Here is a 24,617-nt window from a genome sequence, read left to right as displayed (position 1 = left end):
TTTTTATTGTATATCATACATACACATAGATTTTGAAATGGCAGAGTAGGTCTGCTTAAGGGCATGGTCTGTTGTTAATGGTGAATAAATATGTAATAATATTATTTCCTATGTTAGCCATTATGTGTTGAACATGAAACTTCACAAAATGGTGTTTGTGTCTCTTCTTTGTTTTATTTTTCTCTTGGGTCTGGGAGATACAACAGAAAACCTAGGCCAAGAGAAATGCTGTCTGACCTTGTTTCACACTGTTTCCATAGTGTAGGGCATTGCCTGGAAAGAACTACTTTAGGAGTGTTGTGCTGAGAGCAATGATTCTTTTGAACTGATGGAAATTTGAATAGGGGCTATCTTGTCTAACTTGAGTTGAATTTGTTTAGTCTATTTCATTAGAAACAAATAACCCGGTAGGACAAACCCCTGCTCAGAGGCATTTTATCGTTTAATAGGCATTTCATTGTGGTCACCCTGAGTTCCTGTCCTGCAATTCAGAGTTCCAGATCTCTGTTGACTAACTTTTGCCTGGCATGTTACCTTAGAAACAAAGTAACTCAGTCCATAGATTAAAAGAGGAAAACAAGAAGACCTTTTTTTGTTGTGTTATTATTGTTGTTATTTTTTTGCTATTTTGACTTCCATATTTTACTCTCTTCTCCACATTTCTGTTTTATCCCTTGTTGATCTTTATGCTTCAGGAGGAAATTCTCTGGCTGTGGCAACCATTTTAATTTTTGGAGATTGCTTCTTTAAAACATTTTGTGGACATTTTAGTGGTTCCTTTTTATACCAGTTATTTCCACATATATCCTTCCATATAACCAAGAACACCCAAACAGTAAGCAAAACAGCTGATATCCAGACAAAATATAACAGACAGACGCCATCCCAACACTGCTTATCTATCTACAAAGGGGAAGGAAACAAGTTTTCTAAGTTGTTCTGTGAAACCAAAATTGGTACTAGGAATCCGCATGACTTCAGGTGCCTTTAAATGCTTCAAAAATGTTTTTAAAAAAACCCCAACACAGCATTGTTGTAGTTCTTTTGTATACCATTCTCCTGGTTCAGTCAGTTAGTAAGCATTTTGTCAGTGTCTGTCCTGCTGTGTGCCAAGCACTCTGCTGGGCATACAGACAAAGATACAGAATCCTTGGGGTTCTTACCCTTATCAGAAGGGCCTTGTCTCCTCCTCCTTACTTATCTCTATATCAGTTCAAAAAAACTTCCTATAAAAAAATCTTCCTATAAAATAAGCTGGAGATTCATCATACCAGAGGTGTCAAACCTGCCCGAAAACTCCCTAGTGCTAGAACCAGAAAAATTAGGAAATGTTTAACCAAATAAATAAAAATACAATAAACCATATTACATTTTTTTTAAGTCATCATACAGCTCATAGTAATTCTTATGTACAGAGTAGTGGCCCCCTTTTTTATGTTTGATGCAACCGTTTTACACCATCTTTGCCCTCATTGACTAAGGAACAGTTTTGAAGGTATTTTCAAAGCTATTTGAAATAATTAAAATTTCACATTTCCTTTAGCAATTTCTTCAGGTTTTCCTGAGGCAGACAGTGACTGAAGGAGAGTAATTATGTTTAGGATGGAAGTTTGGGGGCTTTGTTCTGTCAATAACTTTGTGACCATTAGAAAGTCACAATTTCTTTTGGGTATAGTATTATGAAAGATGGACAGGATTATCTCTAAGGTCACTTTCTAACTGTGCAGTTTCTAGGTTCTATGACTTCTGTTTTTCTAGTTTTGGATTTAGCAGTTAAATAGGGTAATCAATGAGAATATTCCAGAGCATCTCTATTAGAATACCTTTGAACTTGGGGAGAGAGACAATTAAGAGAAGAGGCAGTAGTGCTGAGAGGGGTGGGTTGTTGTCCCTGAGGGCCCCTGAAATTCACTGGTTTATGTACCCATGTTCTACAAGGAGCTTAGATATGTAGACAGAAAAACTACAAGAAATAGGCACAAGAAGTAACTTCAAAACAACCCTTGTATCCTTAGGAAGAGGAGAATAGGAGAGAGACAGAAATAAGAAGAGGGTCAGTAGAGATTCACTCTTATTTCCTTCCACCACAGCCGTTATCTGCCCAATAAGCAATTATCCAAAAGACATATGACTGAGAAAGGAGGTGGGCCTGTCATTTAGTAAGATTTTGAGGCATAATGGCTTTTGTGAGCAGTTGGTACCTACATAGTGGGGAGAATGAAAAGAACACCCACAGGACTTTGGTTGGGCCAGAGAGCTTGGGATGAGAAGGTGAGAGGGTGCGAAGGGCTTTCCATTTGTCTCATTGGAGGGAGTACCCCATCTAGGTTGTTCATATCCCTTGAAGTGCTTTGCCTGGCCAGGATGAAACACAGTTTTCTTAGAGAAATTGTGGTTTCAAAGCCAGACAGAAACGAGTAAGCAGGAGGAGGGGATTATTAGGTCGAAACATTTTTTCTTTCCAAAATTACTTTGTGAGAGTGGGAGGAAAGTATAAGAAACATTTCAGAGGGAAAATATGATCAGACAAGATTCTGTTTGTGTTTAATACTGGCTTCTTTTTGACAGGATAAAGGTTGTTTCTCTGTTAACTAAAACTTTTGTTACAGTCTGTAGAACAGAGATCTTTAACCCAGAGGGCCTTTGAACTAAAAAAAAAATTGATAACTATATTTCAGTGTAATCGATTTCCTTGTGGATCTTTTATGCATTTAAAAATATGATTTTGAAAAAGGGTTTCTAGACTTTTACCAAGCTGCTGAAAAGGACCCCCTGCTCTAGAAAAGGTAATAGCCTTGTAATTATGGGTGGATCTTAATTATAAGGGTCAACACGAAATCTAGCCTTTGGTTAATGACATCATGTGGACATGGTTCCAATCACATTTTTTCACTGTGCAAGGATGCATATCTTATTTGTAGCGAGCCCTTAGTTCATAGGATCATAGCTTCAGAGCTGAAAGGGACTTTGAAGGCTATTGAGCCTAGCTCTTCCTTTTTACCTCCGAGGTTCAATGACTTGCCCTTAAGGGGGGAAACTGCTTGGTAAGCTTGCGGAAGGGTCACTCAGCTAGTAAGTGAATGATGTAGGACTTGAATTCTGGTCTTTCTGACTGCAGAGTGGAGAAGGCAGGGCAGTTGAGCAGTGTGCTCAACCCTCTCTTACACTGTTGAACTGCGTGCCATGACCCTATAACATTATCTGATTGACCGCTAGCACTGGAGGCTAGCCCTCCTTCCTTGCCACCTGTGACAGCTGCTGAGCTGCTGCTACCAACAGTCTGGCTCAGGAGATATGCCGGGAGGGGCAGCGCTTCCCTTGTACACCCCTGGTCCTTCTTCCAGCCCAGCCCTCACAGGCATCATTCTTGGAAGCAACTCCAGTGGAGAAGAAACTGATCCCATCATCTGCCACACACAGGGCAAGCAGACTTGTAGCTAAAGCAGCAAGGTGGGGAGAGGGGAACAAGTCAAACCATCACCACTTTGACCACCACCTCCTCCCAGACCCTGATGAGATAGCCCAGGACCCTGAATCCAAGAATAACAATATTTCCATCCCAGTGCCCTCAGCCATCATCCTGGGAGGCAACCTCTGGAGATGCAGCCTGGTCACTGCTACAGGAGAGATGATCTTGCCACCAAAGTCCTTGGCACTATCTATGGTTCAGCATCAGAAACTGATCATTTTATGAATGGAAATGACATTAAATAAGAGGCATCATTAGGAACCATGGGGACTTTGCATCTGACTTGGCAGCTGAAACATTTCAGATATGTTGTCTCCCTCATTAGAACACGAGTCCCCCAGCGAGCAGAGCCTGGCTATTTGTATCCCCAGTGCTTAGTATGATAATCCTGATAAATTCTTCATTCATTCATTCACTCATTCATCAGAGTAGTATTGTGAGTGTGGGATTTAGAGGGTTCAGGTTATCTTTTCCTCTTTGTCTATGGAGTGTTTACCTTCTGTTCTACATGAGTTCCCTGGGAAAGTCTGGGTTTTGGGACCTTGTTTCTTAGCTGCCTAAATCTTGGGGCACTGAGAATATCAAAGTTTGATAAAGTTATAATAAAAACAATAATGATAATAAACATTTATATAGCACTTACTGTGTGCTAGGCACAGTGCTAAGCACTTTATCTCATTTAATCTTCACATTAACCCTGGGGGGGTGGGTTAGTATTATCGTTCCATTTTATAGATTGGGAAATTGAGGCGAAGAGTTGGTGACGGCTGCATCTCTAAACCATTCCTTTTTCCCTAGGGTGTGTCTGGGTAAGATGTCAAGGGACCCTGACAGTAGTGGTTCAGCTCCATAGCCTGTTGCTATGCATTTTTGAGGTCCAAAAGGCCCTGTGCTGCTACTGCCCTTGAAACTACTTGGTGAGCTGGGTGAAGAGTGAAGAATTTATTTATGATTTTATTGCTGGATAGGTATCTGCATGGCCTTAGTATAGGTAGCATATTTTATCACTATTGTTTGAATGGTTCCTTAGCCCTGGACAAATGTAGCTAGAGACACCTCTGGAATCCACTCTCCCAAAGGAACACGAATTTAAAAACCTTGTGTGATCAAGACATAGCCTAGTAAAATGGAAAGTTTGCAAGATTGGAGACAGAAGACCTGGGTTCATATCCTGGCTCCTACCACTTACAATTTATATGACATTTTATTTTTTTAATAAAATATTTTTATTTTAAATAAATAATTTAATATATACATAAAATATTTAATTTTTCCTCACCTATAAGTGAGGAAGTTGGACTCTATGTCCCCTTAAAGTTTTCCAGCTTTGAAATCTTTAATCCAAAGAGCCGCCCAAATCCACAGTTATGGAAAAACTCACATGTAAGGATAGGGATCCTTCCTGTATTTTCCAGTACTGGAGGTGAGGTAGTTTCAAATCATTAGCAGCCTTCTCCTGGGGGTGGTAATTGCCTTCTCCAGAGCAGAATTCCTGATAGATTTTCTGCCAGGTTTTGCATGCTGCTCTAGGTTCTTTTCTTGTGCTAATCCTGAGTATCTCCCAGCTGCTGACACATCTGGCTTTCATCTTACTCTTGCTATCTGCTTTGTAGCTACAATGGGGATTGACACAAGATGGTAAGAAAGCTGTACGCTCTATTGTTGGCCCCTTGCGCATTTCAAGAGTAGCTCAGGTGTTAACAGTAACAATAACAAAGGAAATGTTACTTTAATTTCCTCACGTAGTTATGTTTAGATTTAGGTACAGTTGCCTTAAATTGGGCAGACTGGTAGGGGTTTATTTATAACTTTTCTGCAGGCTAGCAAAGAGGATAATGAGTTCTAAGATTTTAAAGTACTGCCCCAATTTTAAAAAGCGTATTTGCTACACTAAATGGAAAACACCACAAAGATAATCAAAGAATAATCAAAAGCCACCATATTCTTCTAAGGTTTTGGTAGCAAAGTTTGAATCTGATTAAATTAGTCTAGCTTTCCTTTCACATTTCCCACAATCACATTTCGTTTGCCATGATTTGTCCGACTGCCAATAACCAATTAGGTATATGTTCTATGCATTCATTTGTGTATCTGTTAATAATTGGGCCCAGATGCACAGAGAATTGATTTAAATGTTGAAGCTACTGTGGGGCTGGTAAAAGCGTGTATTAGCTTCCTTGAAAACCATTTTTCCTTCATAATGCTGGATAAGATTATTTGTTAATGTTACCTGGATTGCTGGACTAAAAGCTTGATTACAAACCCAACACTTATTTCAGAAAAGAAGTAATTGTTAAAAGTGGGGAGAGAAAAGAGAAAAGCCAAAACTGGAGGAAGGAAGAGGGGATGAGCTGAGACTGTGGAAGATAGCCTGGGGCATGGGGGTGAAGGGAGTCTGGGGAGGGGGAAATCTAATAATTGCAAAGAAGATGTTCCAATATTTAATGTAGGGCTGATAATTAAGGTACGATTTCTCATTTTTTAAAAGGCATTAATGTACTTGTAACATACTTAACCTTGCTACTAGATTTAGATATATACTACTTAGAGCTTCCACAATATAAAGATAGTGGTGTTCTTGCTGTTTCTGAAATAGAATATTGTGAATGTATTGTGAAGAGGGGAGGAGGAGGAGGAAAGGAAAGACAGCCAGCCAGTAAAAAGGCTGTCCTCAAGTAGTACATTGTTGTGATGGATGATGGGAAAGCATTCCTTTGTCATCCGACAGCTTACCACAGTGGTAACAAGGTGGATTGACTTTTTTGTTGTTGAGGCAATTGAAGTTAAGTGACTTTCCCAAAGTCACACAGTTAATAAGTGTCAGGCTTGGTTTGAACTCTGGTTCTCCTTACTCCAGGACTGTGCTTTATCTACTGAGCTACCTCGCTGCCCCTAGATTGGCTTTTAAAGGCTTCTGTAATGTCCTTCTCTTCCTCCTTCTCTTATTTGTTTCTTTAAAATTTTTTTTTATGAATTTATTTTTAGTTTTTAACATTCATTTCCATAAGCTTTTTTGGGGGGGCAGTTGGGGTTAAGTGACTTGCCTAGGGTCACACAGCTAGTAAGTGTCAAGTGTTTGGTCTGAATCTGGATTTGAACTCAGGTCCTCCTGACTTCAGGGCCAGCACTCTATCCACTATTCCACCTAGCTGCCCCTTTTTTTGCCTTTTTTTTTTTTGGATGAGGCAGTTGGGGTTAAGTGACTTGCCCAGGGTTACACAGCTAGTAAGTGTCAAGTGTCTGAGGCCAGATTTGAGCTCAGGTCCTCCTAGCTCCAAGGCCAGAGCGGTATCCACTGTACCACCTCACTGCCCCTCCATAAGCTTTTTAGTTTTAAATTTTCTACCCGTCCCCCACTCCTTCCTCCCCAGGGTGGCATGCAATCTGATATAGGCTACACATATGCATTCCTATTAAGCATATTTTCACATTAGTCATGTTGTAAAGAAGAATTAGAACCAATAGGAGGAACCCTCAGAAAGGGGAAACAAAACAAAACAAAAGGAAAAAAGAGCAAGTAGTCTGATTCGATCTGCAGTCAAACGCCATAGTTCTTTCTCTGGATGTGGATATAACATTCTCAATCATGAGACTTTTGGAGATCTTTTAGATCCAGTATCTTTCTTCTTTCTCCTTTCTGAAGCAACTGCTACTTCTCAAGTTCATTACATCTTACCTGGAGTATTGAAATAGCTTTCCACAGGCTTTCCCCTTCTAAGCCGTCCTGCACACTGTTTTTTTGAGCAGCAGCTGGGTGAGGTGATCAGAAGTCATCAGTGGGTCTCTCTTTGTGTGCTATACTCTGGCCATTCTGGAGCAGTGGCCATGTTCCATGTTTCCTGCCTGTGTTTCTTTGCTTACACCTGTGGATGTTCTCCCTCTGTTTTCACTTATCAAAACTCTCCGTTTTAAAAATCTCCTTAATGCAAGCTCCTTCTTTCCTGATCCTAAGCCTCCTGAGCTTCCATACACTTTAGGTGGCTAGATAAAACATTAGCTTCTTACTGTGAACCAGGTAGTAGAGATACAAATATGAGCAAACAAGACTGTCCCTTCCCTTGAGCTTATGTTTTAATGGGAGAAGACAGCATGTAAAGGGAAGCTGGGAAGGTGGGCTGCAGGGGGAGCCGACACAGAGAGGGTCTATAGATGGCAAGAAGTGACTTGGACACCTGGCTTTTGAAAAAGTGAATATGCGGAAGAATGGAACTGACTCCATCTTGTACTGTATTAACCATTTTGCTGTGTATCGCCCCTCATGAACTGCCAGACCAGACACAGCAGCTGGTGGTATCCTTCAGTGTCCCTTTTTAGTGATACAAAAAGACTTAGCTGCCGAAGGTGGAGGATTCTGGAATCCTAGGAATGTCCTCCTCCCTGTCTGGCACTTGCCTTTGACTTGTTGAAACTGTTTATGCAAGAAGTTGACTCCCTCATCCATTTCCTAGAGCAAATGATTTAAAATTTTCTTTTTACAAATATGCTATTTTTCTTTGTATGACCACCTGCATTTTAATGAAGTAATTTTTCTTTTTTTGGTTTCATATAACGTATAATTATTGTTTGCTAAATTGCAAATGGTGCATTCCCCATTAGTTTATTGGAAAGAGAATGACATACTCTGAGTGTGATAAAGCCTGTTTCTGATTCATTCTGGCCTATTGGCATTAGCTAGTTGAATTGATAAATAAATTAATTTGACATAAGGCAAAACTCACCCTTTAGAGTGGTCCAGGGGCAGAGTACATGGATCTTGTTTGAAGGAAGAGGGTAGGCCAGAGGCAGTGTGATGCTTTTGGCACCTACCATATTCTAGTTTGAATTAACAGTTTACTTGTATACCTGTCTTCTTGCATATATACTTGTATATATAGCTCTTCTATAGCTGGGCCTGTTTTTTTGCTCATCTTTGAAATCTTTTGTACAAACTAAGCATGTTGTTTGAACAAGTACATAGGAGGCATCTAATAAATTTGTTTTTTAAATGAAGTGTGGCCTAATGGTACATGTGAGGAAGTCTTCTGATGAGGCTGAATTTGGAGAAAGAAACTACATTAGCACAATGTCTTGCAATGACAGATGCTTTTTCCCTTCAGCAAACTTCATAAGATGGAAGAGGGAATGGAAATCAGTAGGGAGATTAAAGGGATAGAAATGATGCATATATTGAAGAATGCTTTTGCTTTTCATCATTTGAAATGAACTGAAGAGATTCCAGGGAAGAAGATGAAGTAACTTGAGAAAAGGCAGCTTGGTAGTTACGTTTACATAACTATGTGATGTAAACATAAAGTAAACATAAGTATATTTACAGAAAGGCAGTCATTGTATGCTATGTTACAGTTAACATTGCATCTGTTAGGGCACACTTTACTTTTGTGCAACAAAGACCGAAGAGCCTTTTTTCAGGTATTTATTTAAGAAATCTATTTGCCTTGTGATATAAGGTTTCAGCCTATTTTCCTCTACTTTTGATGCTTACTAGGCCAGTTACCTTGAAGGAAGAACCCCAAGCAGGACAAAATACTAGACTTATTGAATCGTCAAAGAAATATTAAGTTGTTTATAGGACCATAGATTTAGAACTAGAAAGGTGCCCAGAAGCCTTCTAACCCAATCCTCATTTTACAGGTAAGTAAAGTTAGGCCCAGAGACTCGCCCAAGGCTGTGTTTCAGGGCAGCCCTTGCAGTTCCCGGGATCTGAGCTGCTGCTCAGCCTTGGTGTCCATACCTTGGGACCATACTGGTTCTTCTAGGGAGCTGATTAGCTCAGCTCAGTTCAGGTATTTTATGAGGTTGGGGTTTCCAGCCCTGAGATCCTCTGAGCCTAGGAAGCTGGATTTTGTGGTTATAGAATATCTAGCTTATAGGGTTTTCAGAAAAGGAGATGGGGTGAGAGTAAGGACATGTCAGAAGGGAGAAGAGGAGGACAACACAGCTAGAGAATAAGGCAGCCTGTTGGAAAGAGAAAGACCAGTCTGGAAAAACTCCAGTAGCCTTTCTGAAGTGGTAGGATGAATTTTAATTTACTCCCTGGTGTGGGGAGAAGCAGAAAGGGGGATGAGGGATGAGGGAGGCAGCTATGGCTTTACTTGTTTGAAAGGCTCTTCAGTAATCAGAAAGGCCTTTACTAAACTCCAAATAATCTACTATGCCAAAAGGGGGTTTGACTTGGCTACTGGATGAAGTTCAACATAACTTTTTGCCATCTTGAGGCATAAAAAAGGAAGGTGATTTTTCTGGGTGCTACCTTTTCTTCCTACTCTTTCCTTTTCCTTCCATAGTCCTTACTTCCACCTTGTTCACTTTGTAATTTATCAAACATAGTTTGGATTACATTTTACTTTTCTGTTTTTTTTTTCTGGAGTTGCAATTTCTTTGGTGTAAGGAACTTCCTTGACCACTGCAAATTGGCAGCCATTCTGTCACTCAGTTGGCTTTTGTCTGCCCTGGTTCACAGAGCCAGTATTTGCAGTGCAAGATCTGAACCTTGGTCTTCCCAGTTCTGAGACTGATTGTCTGTGCACTATCCCATGCTACTTTTCTTTCTTTCTTTTCTTTTCTTTTTTTTATTATTGGGTGAAGCAATTTGGAAATAAGAGCTATATATAGTTGAGGTTTTTGCAACTATAAGTTCACAGTAGTTATAATCACACAGGTTTAAAGCCCTGTACAAACCTTTCTATTATCTAGGGTTGTCCTTTTTCAGTCCAAAGGTCTTGACCTTTTGGGGCTTTGGTGGCTTTGACTTACTTCATTTTCCAGCGAAAGCTTGTAGAATATTGAAAGAACATTAAATTTGGAGTTATCAGATCTGGGTTTGAACTTCCTGTTTTTGTGACTCTCTGTAAGTCATTTTACCTCTTGTGAACCTCAATTCCATTATCTTTGGTGGCTTGGAGTCAGGAAAACCTGACTTTAATTTGGCCTCAGACACTTAGTTGTTGATGTGGTTCAAGTCACTTAACCTTTGTATGCCTCAGTTTCCTTATTTGTAACATGGGGATAATAACTCCCATGTTACTTATTTCCTACTCCCTGGGATTGTTGTGAGAATCGAATGAGATAATATTCATCAAGCACTTTGTAAACCTTAAAGTATTATGTAAATGCTAGCTGTTATTATTGTTGTAACCAAAGGGTTGGTTTCAGAAACTTGGGAAGTCTTACATAAACCAATGCAAAATGAAGTGAGCTGAACTAGGAGAACAATTTATACAATAACATTAACATTGTAAAGACAAACAACTTTTAAAATGCTGAGTTCTAAGAGCTGTAAAAATACTAGCTGCTATTATTATTGTTATCATTATTATTATTACACTGGCACTGTCTTCATCCCAAAATTTTTGTGGAGACAGTTCTTTTAAACTTTAAACTCTGTATAAAAAGGAAATGTAACTAGTCACAGGTTACGTTTTTACCTTTGATCTGCTTAATCTGTGGAAGTTCAAGGTCTTCCTGCCTGATATTACTCTATGAACACGCCATCTGCTTTACCTTTAGCTGATATTCAGCCCAAACAGTGATTAAGCACCTATTTTGTGTAGAGCACTCTGCCTAGACACCTGGGGGACATGTAAAACTTAATCTGACCTCATGGATTTCAGAGTATCTTATTTATCTAAGGCCTTTGTCCTTAGAATCTGTACTTTGGTTTGGAGCCTTGAAGGCTCCCAAGAGCCGTCTAGGGATTTTTTTAAAAAAACTTCTCATACTGGGAGTACTTGTCACTCAACAACTGGTACATTTCTCCACCATGCTTCCAAATGAATTTTTTATTACTTTTTTCTAATTCAGGAAAATAATTTTTTGGTAATTTAATTTGGATGACATTGAATATATAAATTAGTTTAGGTAAAATTGTCATTTTTATTATATTGACCCTGCCTACCCATGAACAATTAATATTTCTCCATTTATTTAAATCTGATTTTATTTGTATAAAATTTTTTTTTATAATTTTTTTTTTCATATAGTTCCTGGGTTTGTTTTGGCAATGAATTTTTAGGGAATCTAGTTCCCAAAGAGACCATGTCCCTTTTACATATGTTGTCTTGTCTGATCCTTACAGTAACTCTTGAGGTGGTTTGTACATGTAATATTCCCATTTTACAGATGAATAAATTGGGATTCAAAGAGGTTATGACTTTCACTGTCACCAGCTAGTAGGGGAAAATATACCAAAAGTAATTTCGATTTTTTCATCGGGGATGTTTCCTCTTCTGAATTCCATTGGACTTAAGAGCTCAGCTTACATTTTAGCATTTTAACATCCCTCTCTTTCACATTTACTTTGGGGAAAGGGAATGGATTTTTTTCATACTGTAAATTAAGGTTTATTAAGTGAACATTTTAAGGATTATCAAAAATGGAATACAGCATGGCCACTTGGGAGAGATCTATGGAGTGATTTAGGGGCAGGGCACTAAGAAAAGAGGAGCGGGGGGGGGGGGGGCGTGTGGGAGGCTGACAGATGAAGTTGACCTGCTTCACAGTTTTGTCTGGAGTGGTCTCTCTTGCTAACCCTAGGCCCTTCCACAACCCAGGCTGTAGGGCCACTAGATTTTGCTGCTAAAAGATTAACCAGAATACTCATCATCCAAGACTATGGAGATTTTATTTTGTACTTTTCCTCTCAGGAGTTAATAAAGCACCTAAGATCTACCAGAGGCTATTTCACCAAGAAGAAGAACCAAGCTCATTGTGAAGAGTGAGGTGTCTGGGCTTTGTTTCCAGTTCTTTGTGAAATGTTACCTGACTTATTAACAGCTAACCTAATCTGGGGAGTGCCTTGGGCCCAGTGGGTGAAAGATGATGTCATCCTTACCTCTTAAAGAAATCTGCTTCCAGCTTAATGGCCATTAAGCTGGACTCCACATCATGAAATGCCTTCTCTTTCCAGCATGTAATCTTTGTATGTGGTTCAGCTCCATTCTTCTTTGCACCATTCTCAGCCCTTTCATTCTTATTTTTCATTCTCTCTCCCTAGTTCCTTTTGTTTCCTTCTCCTGTCCCTAGGCCTCTTTCCTACCATGTTCCTGGGTACACAGTATCCTTATTTATTCTCTGATTTCCTAAATTCTCCTATTATATCCAACCCGGTGGTGCAGGAAGTGCCCCAAATTATGTTCCTAAATTACCTGCATCCAACCTTCCCTCCTGGAATCTTAGTAAACTAATTGTTGCTCCTATGTCCCTCCTGGTAGTTTTACCTAATTACCTTACAGCCCAGTGACGTTATGCAGCTCATCTTCATTGTAAACGTTTACTTTCTGCTGGCGCCCAGCTCTTGTCGTTTTCCCTGTTTGATTCCATGCATGTGCCCCAAATCACAGGATTTGAGAGTTAGCCAGAACCTAAGTATCCATCTATTCCAAAGCATCTATGAAAGGCATCCCCATTATAACATACTGTAACACACTCTACTATATCTATATCTATATCTATATCTATATCTGTATCTGTATCTGTATCTGTGTCTGTATCTGTATCTATATCTATATCTATACCTATATATAGTAATATGCTATAACACACTACAACATCCCCACATAACATAACATGCCTGACAAGTACTCTTCTGTCCTCTGCTTGAAGACCTCCAGGGAGGAGGAACACAATAGCCCTTGAAGCAGCTCATTCAACTTTTCAGCCCTGGAGCTCACTTCTGAAGGCCCCTGAGACCTCCTCCCTCAGATTGAGTGACTCCTTCAAGAGCCTCCATTTAAGAAAGCTGTCGAGGCCAGCCATTTTTTTGTTTCCCAATAGGCTGCAGTCCCCACCCCCCAGGTCTAACTTCAGCTTCTTTTTGTGTCTTCCTCATTAGAATGTAAGCTCCTTGAGGGTAGGTGCTGTCTTTCTTTTTGCCTTTACATGTATTCCCAGCATGAGGCTCAGTGCCAGACTTGACTGACTATTTGACTTGATTAAAAGCAGTGACTTAGAACAGTGAATAGAACTCTGGGCCTGGAGTAAAGAACTGAGTTCAAATGTGGCCTCAGACTAGCTTTGTGACTCTAGATAAGTCACTTAACCTCTGTCAGCCTCAGTTTCAAAATGGGGATAATAATAGCATCTACCCCCCCCCCCCGGTTTGTTGTGAGGATCAAACAAAATAATATTTGTTTCTTTTTTTAAAATAATATTTGTAAAGTACTTAGCACAGTGCCTGGTACATAGTAGACGTTTAGCAAATGCTTTGATTATTCATGTCCTTCCTAAACTGTGGCACCCAGATCTGAACGTAATACTGGAGATGTATTCTGACTACACAATGACTACAGTAATGTGAATGAAAAGTTGAATCAGTAGATTCACTATCAGAAGCTGTGGGTCCCCAGTAGCTGTGGGCTCCTGTGCATGGTGATATAATTAGAACATTTGTGTGTGCATTTCTTTTCCAGCTGGCATGCTGCTGTGGCTATGCTGGGTGTGCCTTATGCTGCAAATGCTGTCCCCGGATCCGGCAGTCCAGGAGCACCCGCTTTATGTACGCGCTCTACTTCATCCTCATCTCTCTCATCTGCTGCATCATGATGTCCAGAACGGTAGCCATAGAGATGAAGAAACATGTAAGTTGGCATCATGGCAACTTTGCTCAGACCAAACCTGGACTTATCTATATACAGATTCTTTTGTAGAAGTCCATTGAGATGATGTGGTGGAAGCATCTCTGGTCCAGGGACCTGGGATATCTGGTTCTTCCTCCTTACCTGAGTTGTTCAGTCTAGGGCAAGTTTCCTCACCTGTAGAATGGACATGATAGAAACAAATTTAAGGTTAGAAATGAATTTAGGGTTAGAATTAGAGTCAGTCAGCAGTTATTAGGGTGATGATGGCAATAGGGCCACTAAACAATACATAAGGATTCCCTACAGGTCGAATGTTGACTTAGAAACCTATATATTAACATCATCTATTTCTATTGTATTTTTATTTATTTTGTTATATATCTCCCAATTACATTTTAATCTGGTTCTGGCTCATTGGAGCATTATAAGCAGATGATACTTCTGTAGTGGATAGAGAGTTGGCCCTGGAGTCAGGAAGGCCATGGTTCAAGTACTGACTTTTTGACCCTAGGCAAGTCATTTAAACTATTTTTTGGTTGTTTTGTTTTGGTATTTTGTTTTGTTTTTGTTTTGGAGGCAACCAGGGTTAAGTGATTTTCCCAGGGACACAATTAGTAAGTGTCTAAGGCCTGATTTGAACTCAGGTCCTCCTGACTCCAGGGCTGGAGCTCTATCTGCTGCACCACCTAGCTGCCCCTGTGGTGGCTGTTTCTATGATGGAACTTCCCTATGTGGGTGAGATCACAGTTTTGGCCAAAAAAAAGAAAGAAAAAAACCTTTTATTATCCACTTCAAAGAAAGTTCTGCGCATGCGTGCTTGCGTACACACACACACACACGCACACGTACACACACACACACACACAGCCACATGTAAATATCTATTTATATGATGCATTCAGTGTTCAGGAGAGGTGTGAAAATACAAATGGTTGAATAGCAGAATTATTGGGACTAGTGGAAAGGTGTTCCTGGTAGTCTTTCTGACCCATCTGGGTGAGGCCAGGCTGCTGGTGGTGGGGAGGGGGGGTCCGCTCCAGTTCCCTAGAACAGTAAATGCAGAGCTAGGCATGCTGCTGCAGACTCTTAGAGAACCTATTTCTGGGTGTCATTCTCCTTGCCTCAAATAGCAGATTCTCTCCACATTGCAGTATGGCTGTATTTCAGTAGTGAACATGTTAATTTGAAATTCAGGAATAGGAATGGGGACTGGACTCAAGTTTATAACTGCATTTTACCTAGAAAAAAAGGCTACAGTAAGCATGGCATAGATAAGATTTCAGGGAGAGTACTTAAAACTATGAAAACAACAGACACATTTCAAGCACTTAGGAAACTTTGCTAATATCAAAATCTTGCATAGTCATTCAGGTGAACTTAAATTCACTTCTAGGATTTAAGGGCCTTTATTACCAAATACTTTCTAATTGTGGTTGTATGTAATGTAAGTACTATAAAGTAATACACATTCTTCCCACTCCTTTGGCTTGACTTAGTACTCTTCTAATGTGTATGTGCCCTTGCCATGATTTAATGTTGAATACTTGGGTTAGGAACTTACAGAGTAAACAAGATCCTGATGTTGTAAACGTCTTTGAGTCCTCTTGTTCTGTCTTTGCTGTTTGGAGTCCAGAGCTGCCACTTTTCAGTAAACATTTATTAAGTACCTACTGTGTGCCAGGTACTGTGCTAAGCACTGGGGTTACAAAAAGAGTCAGAACACACACACAGCCCCTGCCCTCAAAGAGCTTACAGTCTAACAGGAAGAACAACTTGCAAACAATTATATACAAAGCAAGACCGGATCAATAGGAAATAAGTGACTGAAGAAAGGCACTGGGATTAAGAGGTTGGGGAAGGCTTCCTGTAGGAGGTGGGATTTTTAGTTAGGACTTAAAAGGAAGCCAGGGTGGTTTGCTGGGAAGTTCACGTAGTCAATTGAAGCCCTTCTTATGGTGTGTTAAAATTAACGTAAGATTCTCTGGCTTTTCTTATCAAAGATAAGGAACCATACAGGGAAAAGGGAATTTATGACATCTACCTTATGGGGCTAGGTGGTGCTAGACCTGGAGTCAGGAAGATTCATCTTCTTTAGTTCAATCCAGCCTTGGCCACTTACTAGCTGTGTGACCCTGGACAAGTCACTTTATTTGTTTGTTTGTTTTTTCTTTTTTTTAATTTCTTTTTTCTTTTTTCTTATTCATTTATTTTTTTGGTAGGCAATGGGGTTAAGTGACTTGCCCAGGGTCACACAGCTAGTAAGTGTTAGGTGTCTGAGGCCGGATTTGAACTCAGGTACCCCTGACTTCAGGGCCGGTGTTCTATCCACTATGCCACCTAGCTGCCCCCCTGGGCAAGTCATTTTAACACTGTTTGCCTTAGTTTCCTCATCTGTAAATGAGCTGGAGAAGGAAGTGGCAGATGATTCCTGTATCTTTGTCAGGAAAACCTCAAATGGGGTCAAGAAGAGTTGGACAGGACTGGAAAATGGCTTAAAAACAACAAGCCTTATTTATGGTCACCTTCTTACAGTCGAAATGCCCAACAAATCTTTTCTTTGTTTATTGATAAATCTGCTACTAGCTTCTAGCTGTGAAGTTATCTTTTGGCATGCAACTCTTTCCTCTCAATTAGCCCTTTGTAAACTCTCCAAATATAGCCTTGAAGTGTAAGTCTTAGAGGCTTCGCTTTGAAAGGTAATTCCTTTTTGTTTATCTCTATAGGCCAAACTGTTTGTCTTTGTTTTTCCTTTTTGTTGAGTTATGGGTAAGAATCTATTTTCCCTTTAGCACAGGTATAAGATAAAAAATTAATAATTACTAAAATTATTAAAAATTATTTGCCTTTCTAATGTAATTAAAAACTATATAAGCCTTGTGAACTCTTTGATGAGGGTCAAGAGTTTATTAATTCTGGGTCTGTGCTTAACTTGTCTAAAAAAGCTTGGTTTTGCCTTCTGGCAACAGTGCCTATCAGTGGACTCCATGGGGTGTTTTCCCATGACACTAACAAGGCGGAGTCCTCTTCTGCTACGATACTTCTCAGACAGCTGGTTTACTTAAGGGGGTCCGATTTCTGTGTTCCTACCTTCATATGAAACTCCTAGAGCGCTGACTTAGTTCAGTGGAGTGTTGATTTAATGCCTTCAATGTATTCCAGCACTGTCCTGGGCACCCCAGAGATCTATGGCATGGCCCCTCGGAAAGCTTTCAGTCTGGGAGAAAGAAGCAATCAGAAGAAGATAAAAATATGCCACACCTTTAGATTCAGTAATATAGCTGTTAATGACAGATGTATTTCAACAACACACTTAAATGTCAGAGATTTTGTTATGGAGGTAAAAATAATAATCAATATTAAATTTCTTGTCTTCTCAAGGAGGGAGGAGGAAGAGAGAATTTAGGACTCAAAATGTTGAGAAAAGAAAAGATTGTAAAAATTTTTTAATATGGAATTGGAAAATATTTAACAAAGTAAAAATATATTAAAAAGATACTGGAAATATAAAGGAGAACCTTCTGTCCCCTTCTTTGGAGTGCTGACTTCCACCAAGCTGGGCTCTGACTTGCCCTGAGACTTATGCCTAGAAACATTGATGTCTTCTCCTCTTTGGCCAAGCCACGGACCTAACCTTGAGAAACCAGAACTTTTTCTAATTATCTCTGCATCCAGGCTTTGAGATATGAATGGTAATTAGTCAGCAACTAGTAGGCTCTGCCTAGTGTGGGTTGGTGGCAGAGATAGTTCATGCACAAGCCATTTATTAAGTGCTTTCTATGTGCTGAGCTCTAGGGATGCAAAGGGAGGGAAAAGGCCTTTAAAGAAGCCCCTTCTAATGGGGGAGATGGCATGTAAGCAGCTAAATACGTATGAGATATATACAGAGTAGATGAAAGGTGATCTCAGAGTAGAAAATACTAGTTGGGGGTTTGGGGTGGGTGGGATAGTTTATCAGAAGTAAGATTTTTGAAGGAGATGAGAGCATTCCAGAAATATTCAAAGGCCACTGTACTGTCCAGTAGGAAATCATATTGACTATGGAAAATAGAGCCAGACTTTTTTCTGGTAGGCATTTAAAATTCTGGGAACCATTTAAAATTCTTAAGAGGGAAAGGGAGGGAGCAAATTTTGGAAGCCATTTGCAGGATAGATTGGAGGCTAGGCTTGTATGATTGAGAGAATTAAAAGTAAGAAGACCTCATTAAAAAGAAAAGGAGATAGTAATGAAGACTTCTGAACTTTCTTATATTTTTTTACTGATTGTAAATGTGACTATTAAAATTCTTAAGGGTCCTTCATCCCCTTCCTGAGCTTTTCCCTGGAGGAACAACTCTAGGGTATTGTGGAGATTTTCCAGCCTGCCACTTGTCTCACAGTCACTTTTTTCTCATTGACATTTTCTCCAAGTGCAGAACAGGAGCTGACATCATCCTCCTCCTCCTCCTCCTCATCATCATATCAGCATCATCAGCCAGTCCTCACTGTTCCTTCTGAATGGGAAGGCTCTCAGTGGTTCAGTGAAAGAACTCCTTGTGGAGACTTAGGCTGTGAGCCCCCTGCTTCTCCTGACCCCCTTCTAGGGCCTATGGAAATTTAGGACTATGACTGAGAAAGGAAGAATGAGAATTAGAGATTTGTAATTGCTAGGAAGAAAAACTTCTTTCACACCCACACCCGCATTCTTTCCGTTCTGCTAACTGTATGCAAGCTCTGTCTATAGTCATGTGGACCTCTGGAGTGTAGGAGTAAGCAACATAAGTCCTGTCCCCGTCTTGAGCTTGGTTTGTTTAGAGCATGTCCTGGTGAAGAAGTCATAGAGGTGGAAGGGACAGGAGAGATCTTCTAATCCAGGGATTTTTCATCTTTTGGGAGTCACTGGGCCCCTTGGACAGTTTAGTAAAAGCTGTAGACTCCTCAGAATAATGTTTTTAAGTGCATAAAATAGAATATACAGGATTATAAGAGAAACTAACTCTACCGAAGTACAGTTATTAAAATATTAAAAGTTCACAGACTTCAATCTAGTCCAATTTTATAAACAAGAAAATTAAGGTCTGGGGACATGTGGTGAACCCAAAATCACAGAATTCTGAAATTCCACTTCTAGGATTTTTTGTAAAAACTTGGTATACCTGGATCTCTTTGACTCCAAGTACAGTCAGTGTTGGAAAGAGCTCTGTATTTGGAATCAGAAGTCCTGAGTTCAAATCCTCATACTTCCATATACCAGCTGTTTGATCCTAGTCAAATCATACGACTTCCATTGTAAAATGGGAATGAAAAATAGGTGTGTGATTCTTAGAGAAAGGTGTTCTATCAAATAACATGATATAGGTAAATGGCTTTACAGGTAACTGCTACTATTTTTTAGTAACAATTTGTATTTTTTCACTTTTTTGCCCATGCTCTCTGATTAGTTATTTGTGCACAGGTCTCTGTCCATCTACCCCCCATATTAGATTGCAAAATTTAACACAGTGCCTCATAAATGTTTGTTCAATTGAATTGAATTTACAGTCATGCACTGCAGAGAACTGCAGTATCTACCCATACCTTCCCCTTTCATTCTAATAATAATAATAATAATAAACATGTATGTAATGTTTGCTATGTACTAGGCACTGTGCTAAATAATAGCCTAATAACCACCCTGGGTGGTAAGTACTGTTATTATCCTCATTTTATAGATGAGGAAACTGAGGCAAACAGCGGTTAAGCAGCTTGTCCAGGGTCACAAAACTAAGTATAGTGTTTGAGGCCTGATTTGAACTCAGACCTCCTGACTCCACATTCGGTGCTCTATTCACTGCATCACCAGCTGCCATTAATGAGTAACATGTGTTTATTATCTTAAAAAATTCAGAAATGGTAAATTTGCTTATAAGGCACTTTGGTTGCTTAGTTGATCATTTCCTTTGTGCTTTTCTTCCATCTGTTAATCTGTATCCCTTTTTTTCTTTTTATTCCATCCAGTCCTGACTTTGCCTGAAATCATTGCTGGCACGTGGCCTCTTTCCTCTGGGGTTGTGGTTATTTGTGTGCCTTTTCCTCTCTTCTCCCCTTTGGTCCCCTTTAGTTTGTGAACTTCTTGGGAGAACAGCCCATGTCATCCCTGCTGGCTTTGCCATCCTTTGTCTTTCGGGTTCTCTTTGTCACATGGTATCTCCTTTTAGGAATGAAGTTATTTTGATAGTGAAAGGTGAAAGGGTACATGGCTGAGTACTATCCACAGCACATAACAGTTATCTGGCTGTGGGAGATAAAGAGAAGCACAAAACATGCTCCCTGCCCTTAGGAGGATTAGTGAGAGCAAAGAGATGAGACATAGACATGTCATAAGGATATCACATATACCAGGTACTTTATAAGCCTTAAAGTGTCCTATAATAAATATCCTATAATAAATAATAAATGTCCTATAATAAATGTCATTTATTATATCTTAACAAAGCATGTGATTAAGAGTCAAATGATCATTAAGATAGATGATTATAACTTATATTTGCATAGCACTTTAATATTTGAAAATTGCTTTTTTCACATATTTTGCAGTATATATTTTGTTTAATTATTGATACAGCTAAACCTGAGTCCAAGAAATAGCACTTTAGAAAGCACATATCTCGGATTTACAGCTATTTTCTTTCTTGCTGCTCCTTTTCATCAGTGTGGTCCAGGTTCCTAGAAAAAGTTTCAGAATTTTGTGAGACCATCATTCTTTCTAAACATCTCTTGGTCCTAAAGCAGCCCTCTGTAGCCAGCTAATACCCCTTTCTCCATCCCCCTGTGTTGATTTGATTTTTTGTGGAGAGGCTATGGTTGATTGTTAGGAAGAAGGAAGGATGAAATTGTCACCTTCAGTTATATATTTGGTGGCTTTCCATGGGAAATGGGGCTTGCCCTGGAAACAAACATACTATACTCGTCATTGGCAAATAATATTCACCTTTGATCCAGTGTGCTGTGGAGCTGCCCCAGTGCAAAGCAAATCAGATTTGCCTGCTAAACATGGAAAGTCTGACTCTGATTTTGAATGGAAGATACTTGCTGAGCTAAGTGAATTTTGTACTTGAGATACAGCAACTGTAGATGTTAATGGGAACGTTGAAACCCCTGAGTGGAAATGGGCATTCTTAGGCCATTCTATGTGAGTGTGAGAGCCGGACCAGCTTTAGCAAAAAGTTGCTAATTCATTGGGTTCTTTTGTCTAACAATTTTTGAAGATTCCTTTTATTCTCCTATATTAGATGCTTTTCAAAAGTTTTCTTAATGAACTCAGAGAGTGAGTATCTTCAGAGGTGACAAACATGTTGAAGTTCAAGTTGCCAAGGGCAGAAGGGGATTTTGTGCTTTGCTGGGGAGCATCAAAGCTGGGGCGGAACATGAAGGGGAAAGTCTCATTAGAAGAGAGAGAGAGAGAGAGAGAGTGTGTGTGTGTGTGTGTGTGTGTGTGTGTGTGTGTGTGTGTGTTGGCAGGCATCTAAGGGAAATATCCCTTCTCTCTTCCTTCCCTCCCAGTCTGGTTGATTGTGAGAAAGCTGATTTCTAAACAACTTTCTCTGTCTACCAGATATCATTCAGACATAATGCTGTGTGTAGGAAAACAATAGTTTGCCATAAAGAAATGACTACTTGAAAGGCTTTCTTTTAACCTCTTCATCCCCCCCCCTTTGCCCTCAAGGGATGCCCTTCTTTTCCCTCTCTTCCCTACTCTGCACTCTGGACCTACAGAAATGAGTGCTTGGGAGAGTAGCAGTGGGGAATGAGTTATGTACTAGATGCACCAATGTGAACTAAATGCTATCCTGCTGAGAACCTTTTTGAATCTGAACCAAGGACAGAGAGGTTTGATTCCTGTCCAGTAAGTAGTAAGCTTGCCAGGAAATAGAGGAAAAGAAACAATAGTTATTGTCCTGAGCTGGGGAAGCTAATTTGTCTTTTTTATTTATTTTTTATTTTTTTTGTGTGTGTCACATGTTAAGGAGGTCTCTGCTTTGAATTGGCTTGTACTGTGGCTTTGTTTGGGGAGAGGGGGGAGGAAGGATGGTCAGAAACTGTCTTCCTAAGACCTCTTTTTTCCTCCCCATCAAATGAAAGCTTCTTTTTGCCTAGGGCTATAAATAATTAAAACAGGCATAGGTCTCAGGACCTTGTGACCCCTAACAGTCTATAACAGGTAGTATCATTCTTTATAGATGTGTTATGTGACAAGAAGAGAAGGAGTCATTAAAGAGTAAAAATGAAGACCTGTGAATTTTAATATATAAATATTTGAATTTGTCATACATTTGATCACTCATGTACTGTGCTGGGCTTGGGAATCTCAAATATTGGAGTTCAAATCCTGCTCCTGACACTTTTCACCTTTCTCAGCTTAAATTTACCCTCTTTGTTCCCTTAAGCTGATGCTGTTGATATTAATTAAGGTCTGTGTTAGGACCAGGTAATGTTAGCAGCCCCTTTCAGTTCTAAAATTCTCTAGTACGTAATGATTTCATTTATATTTGCTAAATTCAGTTGGCAAGTCACTTAACCCTGTTTGTCCCAGTTTCCTCATTTGTCAAAAGAGCTGGAGAAGGAAATGGCAAACCACTCCAGTATCTTTGGCAAGAAAACACCAAATGGGGTCACAAAGAGTCAGACATGACAAGACAAGACAACAACACCACAGTCAGGAGTAGAGCTCAGTTCTGTGTTGCTGCTATGGTGACACAAAATAAGATGTACCGTTCAATTCGATGGCGACTTAAAAGCAGAAGGGGCTCTAAGAGTTGATCTAGCTCAGACAGTCAAGCAGTATTTTAAAGGCAGATTTGGAGAAGGTGTCATTTCTAGGACTCAATTTTCAGGAATCTTTTCTTAATCACTATTCCCTGAGAAGAGGTGGAGGTGGATGATTGGCTTGTACTGCAGCTTTGTTTGGGGAAGAAGGAGGAGAAAAGATGATCAGAAGCTGCCTTCAGAATTGTTGGAGATTGTCAGAGATCTAGTTAACAGTTGCGTGCCCCCCCCCAAAAAAAGGGACAAATTATTCCCCAGCTTAGGACAATAACTATTGTTTCTTTTCTTCTACTTCCTGGCAAGCTTATTACTTACTAGACAGGAATCAAACCTCTTTGTCCTTGGCTCAGATTCAAAAAGATTCTCAGCAGCATAGCCATTAGTTCACAGTGATGCCTCTGGTTGGAGGCAGGGAGAGTAATGCAGATTTGAGGGCAGCAATGAGGACCCCTGAAGTGGTGCCATGGGTTTCAGTCACCAAAGCCTAGAATGGCTTATCTCTCTGGTGTGTCTAAGGGTTGCCATCATTTTCACTCATGTGTTGCCTCTGACCTTTCCTCTAAATGTTTAGGCTAGAATTTAGCCAAGAAGAAAGTAATGTAACTTAACAAAAACCATCCCAGTCAGGTGAGAATCCTGACTTTGAATGCTGCCAGAAAAAGAGCTTCTACAGTCTGGATCAGTCATCCTCGTCCATGTGGGACAACTCTGATTGCTAGGGAATACGTCTCTATGCTTTATCTGATTCTCTCTTGCTGGTCCCTTTTGAGCCTGTTTTCTCTTATTCTGTCTTTAGGGGAGACTGAATTCAGATGAGTACCATCTCGGGTGAGAGAGCTTTTCATATGCTTCATATACTTCAATGTTATTATTCAGTCACATTATTCAGTAAGTCCTCTCTTGTTCATGTTGAATAATTGAACAGACTGAAATTTAAGGCCTCTTAGTTTTGTTTTGTTTTGTTTTTGCTTTTGAGTGAGGCAGTAGGGGTTAAGTGACCTGCCCAGGGTCACACAGCTAGTAAGTGTTAAGTGTCCGAGGTCAGATTTGAACTCATGTCCTCCTGACTTCAGGTCAAGTGCTCTATCCACTGCGCCACCTAGCTGCCCCCTAGACCTCTTAGTTTTAACCCATTTTTAATCTTATTTTTGGTGGAACCTTTAATTTGTAATCTCTTCATCTTCACCTGTTGAGAGCCCTAACATTTCGTTCTTTTCAAAAAAATCAACCAACGTGTATATGTGTATGCATTTCTAAATAATATATTGATCCTTAGTAACCAAAATTTTTAAAAAGAAAATGATAAAATGAAAAGCAGTTTAGCAAGTATAGCCAATACATCAACCAAATCTGATAGTTTAGGAATGTTCTACTCCCCTAGCCCTCCATCTGTAATGAAGGGAGAGGGAGGTGCATTTTCTTCTCTTTTCTCAGGGCCAATCTTGATCATTATAATCACATAGTATTCAGCTTAATTTTTTTTGTTCTTCCATTTACATTGTTGTAGTCATTGTTTTCCGGGTTTTTCATCTGTAATATTCTTGTGGTACAATAATATTGTATTATCTTCATGTACACTATTTGTTTCTGCCTTCGCCAGTCCATTAACATCTGCTTTGTTTCCAGTTTCTTGCTAGTATAAAAAGTGTTTCTGTGAATGTGAACCATTTCTTTCTGTCTTTGATTTCTTTGCTATATATGCACAGGATATCTTTAGGTTAAAGGGTATGAAATAATATTATATCATATATCATATCATATATCATCATATAACATATCATATCAGCATAATT

The 24,617-nt window shown here is 39.7% G+C and overlaps 1 protein-coding gene across 2 annotated transcripts in view; it reads left to right on the top strand.

Moving 5' to 3' along the window:
- SERINC5 (serine incorporator 5) overlaps nt 1-24,617 on the top strand; it is a 114,485-nt gene that overhangs the window by 39,570 nt on the left and 50,298 nt on the right. For both annotated transcript variants that reach the window (XM_020998428.2, XM_020998427.2), the window contains one exon: nt 13,876-14,043. In XM_020998428.2, coding sequence (XP_020854087.1) covers nt 13,876-14,043 — 168 coding nt within the window. The remainder of the gene's footprint in view (nt 1-13,875; nt 14,044-24,617) is intronic.

Source organism: Phascolarctos cinereus, unplaced genomic scaffold (genome assembly GCF_003287225.1).
Source record: "Phascolarctos cinereus isolate Bilbo 61053 unplaced genomic scaffold, phaCin_HiC Scaffold_4;HRSCAF=312, whole genome shotgun sequence".
Classification (NCBI taxonomy): domain Eukaryota; kingdom Metazoa; phylum Chordata; class Mammalia; order Diprotodontia; family Phascolarctidae; genus Phascolarctos; species Phascolarctos cinereus.
The sequence above is the reverse complement of the archived record's forward strand: the minus strand, read 5'-3'. Positions and strand labels throughout refer to the sequence as shown.